This window comes from Amphiura filiformis, chromosome 8 (genome assembly GCF_039555335.1).
Source record: "Amphiura filiformis chromosome 8, Afil_fr2py, whole genome shotgun sequence".
NCBI lineage: Eukaryota > Metazoa > Echinodermata > Ophiuroidea > Amphilepidida > Amphiuridae > Amphiura > Amphiura filiformis.
The window spans coordinates 6014358-6021897 of record NC_092635.1 but is presented as its reverse complement, the minus strand read 5'-3'; the positions used below and the strand labels follow the sequence as shown (position 1 = coordinate 6021897).

The 7540-nt window shown below is 35.5% G+C and overlaps 1 protein-coding gene across 2 annotated transcripts in view; it reads right to left on the bottom strand.

Moving 5' to 3' along the window:
• Positions 1-151: 151 nt before the first annotated feature.
• The window catches only part of LOC140158544 (b(0,+)-type amino acid transporter 1-like), a 29649-nt gene continuing 22260 nt past the window's right edge, over positions 152-7540 (bottom strand). For both annotated transcript variants that reach the window (XM_072181667.1, XM_072181666.1), the window contains exons 7-13: positions 7195-7239; positions 4654-4777; positions 4313-4416; positions 3696-3792; positions 3126-3275; positions 1823-1994; positions 152-1081 (exon numbers count right to left, since the gene is read on the bottom strand). In XM_072181667.1, coding sequence (XP_072037768.1) covers positions 1020-1081; positions 1823-1994; positions 3126-3275; positions 3696-3792; positions 4313-4416; positions 4654-4777; positions 7195-7239 — 754 coding nt within the window. In that variant the 3' untranslated portion in view covers positions 152-1019. The remainder of the gene's footprint in view (positions 1082-1822; positions 1995-3125; positions 3276-3695; positions 3793-4312; positions 4417-4653; positions 4778-7194; positions 7240-7540) is intronic.

Below are 7540 nucleotides of genomic sequence, written 5' to 3'. Positions count from 1 at the left end.
ATGTTAATAAATAATATTAATACAAGCTAAACCGGTTGGGTTCGATAAACACTGATGAGAGACTGATCATTTGGCCTACACAATAAAATTAAATCTTGTGAAAATGTTATTGGTGCAATATTTATTGTCAGAACATGGAGATAGAGTAGCATAGAATAGTTGGAATATTTGTTGTTCTTTATTACCGCACATATATTTTTTTAACTTTATATAATTGTAGTAGTTTCAAAAATAGTTGGATGTATTATTTTGTATCCTTGTGTATAGATACGAATTATTAGATGTATTAGAGGTACTATCAATAATTCCATAAAATAAATCTTGCCATATGTATTTTACATCTTTATATATATGTAACATCCCCATCCAAACATAAAATATATTACTATTTGTTCTTTTATGGAAATATATTACATGTTTTTCCAATCGATGTATCTATTATCTAATGTCATTATACCAAAGAATGCTTAAGAATAACATAAACATCCGCTCTCATCAATTGCAGCTTTCTCTGTTCCATAAACTATAAACTTGGAAAACTAGTGTCCACAATTTTAATGATTGTGTGAAAATGTGTGCGATTTAAAGAGTTGCCACGTTTATGACTGTGTACAAAGATGCATTTTTATGAGTATTGTCCACGCACAATACTCTCCAAATTGAATAGACCGCGGTCAGTACAGCTTCTTACCGTTGGACCCCATACGTTGAAGCCCATTGAAATCATGCCAGTAAAGCATCTCAGGCTGCACAATTTTACACCGCGTGACATGGTTGAATTGGTAACTTTCCAAATCGCACCAGTTTGTAAAAAAATATTATAATCTGGCGATATAGAATTCTTTTTACACTTCTTGAGACACAAACTCAGCTAACAAACTTTTTAGCACGTTCATGTAAATGTCAATATTCTTAAATTCTTAATTCTTAAGAATTTTCACCGCTCAAACAAGTGTGGATTTTCTTTTTGTATGCACTGTTTTATGTTAATAAATAAACGTGTTTAAATTATCCTTCTATTACACATTGTATCCTGACGGTACCACTTGTAGAAGTTGCTGCAAAAACACTGTTATTTTATCTGAAAGAAACAATAATAATGTTATATATATTTTAAGTATAATTTGATTTGGAGACAAATGGCCTTATGATATCGAACACATAAGTGAACAAAAATCTTAAAGCTACACACTTATGCGGTGAAAGCCCTCAACAGTTTGCCCTGACAAAGTAAAACAAATTACGGCGTAGAAAGCAAAATTATAATTCTACGCTACTCAAATTTGGTACACTCACCGGAGCGCTTTCACCGGGTCAACTGGCGTCTTTAGCGGCTGTTATAGCTCTGAAGATTGTTGTTGCTAGTGATGTAGTACTAGGACACCTCCGATGACGTCATATATGTTGATGACGTCAAACAGGAAGATGTTGTGCCGCCTCCTGGGGGGGGGGTCAGGAGGTTGTTCCAGACGGAGTCGATGTCTAACCCTTTGTCACGGTTCAGTCTGGGTCTTTTAGTTCTAATATGGATTGCTTCCAAGACCCTACGAGGGAAGTCCTTGGACTCCCTCTCCAACAACATTCTTCAGAGCAATAACATCCGCTGAAGACGCCGGTTGACACAGTGAAAGCGCTCCGGTGAGTGTACCAAATTGTAGTAACGTAGAGGTATAATTTTGCTTTCTATTTACGTTTACCGCTACGTATGAATATACATCATAAATTACGGCGTGTTTTTAACCTTTTTTTTTTTTATCATTGAGAACAATTGGAAAGCTTAATTTTGTATTACAAGCATCTGATGAACATTTGCAGCCCTTACCTAAAAACCTTGGCTGTATTAATTGAAATTTAACCAATGGGAAATAAAGAAGTAGTCCAGACACGATAAACAGGAATGCGTAGAGAAATTCCAATGCTGGGACTTCAAGTATCGGAGCTATCACCAAGTAACAGGCTGCAATTATCATTAGTACTGGAAGAAATAGTGGAACCTGTAAAAACATTGCAAGAACATTAGGTTTTAGTTATATAATATTATGATTGAACTTATTTTTTTGTGGTTATATTTTGTTTTGTATTTTTATACCAAAGAGAGCTAAAGCGGTTATGATATCTTTCTGTGATCCGGCTATTATCATCAGTGATCATGTTTATTTCAAAATAATGACCAGCATGAGTGGACGTGCATTTTTGTTGTTGTTGCTTATGAGAGGAAAGTTACACATTTTTATTTTTTATTTTATAATCTTTGGATCGTAAGCTGTAAAATGATGTAGAGGATTTCGCAGTTACTTGGTGTTCGATATTACAAAATACCGAAGGTAGAGAGCCAGACGGCCTTAACTCATAAAGGAATTCTACATCAAATCCAGTGTTTTGAACAATGTTGACGAATCACTCATCCAACACAAACGGTAATCCATAACACTGCAGAATAATACTTTGTACTGCAAAGTGGCCGAGTGGCATTGCCCTCTGTCAATCTCGCCTAATTTAAATTAGGGATCAAGCATGAAATGAGACTTCTTTCTGGCTACTATTTTCATTGCCGTACATTTTGCTCCTGTCGAGATCCCTATTAATACTAGCTGCAACTGCTATGCTTATGTTGTCTATGAGGCTATATACATATAGAGTGTTGCCTCATAGGTCGGATCATGGCATATGTCAACAAGGTCGTCGAGATGGAGAACAAAAGTGGACCGAGTTCAGATCCCTGAGCTACTGACACATTGATAGAGGAAGCTTCTGATGATTTTGATGTTTTGTGCTTTTCCTCATTTTTGACCAAAACTTTGCTCCTTCGGTTTCAGCAACTTTATATAGATGTTATGCGTTACTAATTACTTAGATATAAAAGGAATTCTTATTTTATCTCTATATGTACATTCCATAATAGATGTTTGTATCTCAATATCTATAAAGATGGGGAACAAAAGTGGACCACATATAGATCTCTGAGGTACTATAACATTGTTGTTTCTGATGATTTCAACGTTTCAGTGGTTTTCCAAAGTTTTGACCAAAACGTTGCTTCTTAGGTCTGAGCAACTCTGGATTGGGTAGAGCTGGAATTAGGCGGATATGGTTATGATTGTGCATGAAATGAACCATCATCTTACCTTGATAGGTCTATCCCATTCTGGATGTGTGTATCTCAATACGAGAACAGCAATAAATGCCAGACCATAAATCAGCCACTGAGCAAAACTAAAGTAATTGATAAGAGAATCAATACTACCGGGTATCATCAGTATGATAGTCATCGAGCCCTGCCGAGAAATGAAGGCAAAATATGTGTTAAGACCAACATGAAAATCTTGGAATATCTTCCCCATGCTCTCTGATTTAAATTTATTCTAAGCTTGACATAATGGTTTACAATAGGATTAAATGCTTAGAGGGGCTGTGTAATAATTATGAGCCATGGAGATGGCTAATATGTGGGGGGCTAGAATTTTGGCGAGTCAAAAAGGAAAAGGAAAGCAAGTAATTTTTGACACACATTTACGAGACACCGTTTAAAATAACACGCTCTCTCAAAAGGCATTAACGGAAAACATCAATACGAAATTACATCGTCATTATCATTGAGACACACAACAAAAGTATATGGCTTTTGTAAATATCATCATCATCATCTACATCATCATTATCATCATTATCATCATCACTGCCACCATCATTCTTACTAAGAACAGCACTGCAGGCACAGGTGTAATTCTTGAGATATGAACCATGGACATAATATTTGGCATGTGACCTTCACGAGCTGCAGCATAGCTCACTCTACAAGCAAAATAAGAATTAATCCATATATAAGTGCATCTAAAGCATTGGTCAATGCATGGAGCACTGCACTACAGGGCAGTTTTTGCAGTTGATTTGGGGACTAAAACGTTTTAAAAGGAAATTGGTTTCTATGCCTACACAATAGGCTTATATGATTTGCTGAGGTTCAAATGACAATAATATTTATGTACTTGCAGTTTTACTTATTTTGTCATCACAATACACTTCCCCTTTTGGCGTCATACATTGTTTTGTAAAATTACACGGCGCATGTATTGGTATTTGTCATTTGAACTACTACAAAATCATACCTACATATTACCCTCTTATCATTTGACGTATTTCATTAAGAAAAACAAAGAAATGTTGGGTTGTAATATAACAAATCGTCGAAGATAACAGTTTTTCGGAAGGGTTCTTAGCTGTCAAACGCTACACATCACTTTGCATGCCAATCGGGATGCGGGTCGGGATGACAATATAATCATGTGCAAATTTGAATGATGCTGCTACTCACCTACACGAAGGAAGCAGACTAGCATTTGAAGCACCAAATGTAGAAAATACAACGGCAACCTGAACTATCCATGCAAATGTACCTAGAGTTTTCTGAGCAAATGTCTGAATACAATGTAAAATACAAAACAAATGATTTCCATATTCAACAGCTCAAAACCTAAGCGCAACCGCAATAGGACAGGGAGGGTTTTGCATGTAGGGTACAGTTTAACATCTGTAAATTAACATCCGTGTTTCGCAAGGAACAGCATTTGTTTTAAATACAAATAAACCGGTTGATGAGTTTACATATTTTTCTCGTTGTTGACCATTTTCGCCCCATTATACATGTTAACTTACGAATGCGACTCCATCAGATAAAAGCAGTTCTTGTGGAGACAAAACGGCGAAGTAGGCGATATTTGTCAAAACGTAAACAACAGTGACTAAAGGTATGCCAATAATGATCGACAATGGTAGGTTCCTGAAAATCATAGACCCAATAGTATCGAATTAAAATGCGTAGTAACCAATGAGGTAGAAACAACCGACTCCGCCATGTTTTACAGAGATCACAAATAACGGTACATATTCATGGTTTTCTACCCAGGTCGAGATGTTGGCATTCAATGAATATCAATAGTAAATATACACCATCATATACATATTTCTGTTTTAACATTATGGGTAGGAATAAATACCAGAAATGATCTCAAGTGGCGGTCACTCAAATGATGTGGGGCCGAAGTGGTCAGCGACAACATGTAAAGTGTGCTGAGGCTTGTGGATCGGTGACATCCCGCTATCTCTAAGGTCCGCTATCTCTAAGGTTCGCTATCTCTAAGGTTCGCTATCACTAACGTGTAAAGTCTATGGAGATCAGAATGCCGCTATCTCTAATACAGAAAAAGGTTCGCTATACCTAAAAAAAAGGTCCGCTACTTCTAAGGTTCGATATCACTAATTTAGAATAAGGTTCGCTAGTTCTAAGGTTCGATATCACTAATTTTAAATAAGGTTCGCTATCACTAATTTAAAATAAGGTTCGCTATCACTAATTTTGATTTATAAGGTTCGCTATCTCTAAGGTTCGTTATCACTAATTCCAGTAAAGGTCCGCTATACCTAAGGTTCGCTATCACTAATTTTGTTTAAGGTTCGCTATCCCTAATTAATTAAGGTTCGCTATCTCTAAGGTTCGTTATCACTAATTTCGATTAAGGTTCGCTATACCTAAGGTTCGTTATCACTAATCTTAAATAAGGTCCACTATCTCTAATTTTAAATAAGGTCCGCTATCTCTAATTTCAAATAAGGTCCGCTATTTCTAATTTTAAATAAGGACCGCTATAGCAAACCTTATTTGAAATTAGAGATAGCGAACCTTATTTAAAATTAGAGATAGCGAACCTTATTTAAAATTAGAGATAGCGAACCTTATTTGAAATTAGTGATAGCGAACCTTAGAGATAGCGAACCTTAGAGATAGCGAACCTTATAGATAGCGGACCTTATTTAAAATTAGAGATAGCGAACCTAAGGGATACCGGGATTGTTAAAATTAGAGATAGCGGACCTTATTTTAAATTAGTGATAGCGAACCTTAGAGCTAGCGAACCTTCAATAAATTAGTGATAGCGGACCTTATTTAAAATTAGAGATAGCGAACCTTATTTAAAATTAGTGATATCGAACCTTAGAAATACCGAACCTTTTTCAAAATTAGTGATATCGAACCTTAGGTATAGCGGACCTATTTCGTAATTAGTGATAACGAACCTTAGAGATAGCGAACCTTAGAGATAGCGAACCTTAGAGATAGCGAACCGTAACCTGTGGATCAACGTCTAGGCGTTGTGCCTGTGCGTAGCGCACTATAAATCACTACGCTTTTTTTTTTCTTTTTCTTTTTTGATATTTTTTATTGTATAGGTTACTACGTGACCTCTTTTTTATGTCTTCTTTTACCAACCATAATAATAGACGTGCATTGTGTGATTTTTGTATAAAGTGACACATGGTGTCACAGAATTCAGAAGTACAAAATATATTAAATAAAATATTTGTTGTTCCAGAAGCAAGGAATTGCATTGGGGTAATTGTTATCAATATTTTATACTTCTTTTAAAGAATAAAAGAAAAGAAAGATGACTCGAAATTTTAAATGAAGTAGAGTGGCAGGCTCCAAGTATTTTGGCAACTTAAATAGTAAAACAACTAAAGAAAGTAACACTAAGACTGAAAAATCCGAAAGGTGGGTTAGCATGGTTATAGTCAAAGCAAAAGAGTTTTCTGTCCGATTATAATTTGACGGATTTTGACATTTTGGTACTTGGTAAAGTTTGAATTTTATTCCAAATCCAGTGACTCCAAAGAAAAGTGTTTTTATGGAAGCCGCTGATGTGTTTACTAGAAGTATGAGGATTAGATATATAGCAGCCATTTTCCTTCCAGGGCCCGTTATTCTTCTAATTTTGGCTCTTAAAAAAGAGTGATTTACAGTGCGCTATGCACAGGTATAAACAAGCCTCAGCACATTTTACAGATCTTGGACTCATTTTGAAAAAGTGCCCTCACCGTTTTACTCACGACCGACATGGGTATGGGTATACCGTAAAACCTCGTCTACAAGCATATAGAGTGGTTCTGATGAAAGCTAAATTAATCCAGGCGCCATTGTGGAATTTGAGCAAATAAATTACAGATCCAAGCATATATAAACAAGACCAATCTTTTGTATTGGTATATATTTACGCATGTATCGTATTAATTTAGCTTTCATCAAAAACACTATGCTTATGGACGAGGTTTTACGGTAGGTGTACAAAAAAAATAGAAGTCTCAAAACATCCATAGGAGGAAAATGATGTGGGTCCTTTCAAACTTGCCATTATCTCTTACCTTTTGTAACTTGTAAATTCTTCAGTTACGATGTACAAATTATTCCTGTATGTAAAATAATACATGATATGCAATATGAAAATGAGATGAACTCAAACATATTAACATAATTATATTAAAATAAATAAATAATAGAATATGGTAAACATTAGCTGTTAAACATATAGATTTGAAAAGTGTGCTTTTAAAGTGATTTGCAATTGAACTGTTTCATCTGGTAGAATAGGTCTGGAGCCTAATCGTTTGGCGTTCATAAATGAGGTGGCACTCGGAGAGTGGTAATGATTAAGGGGTACTACACCCCTGTGGTAAATTGTGACTATTTTTGCATTTTTCTCAAAAATAA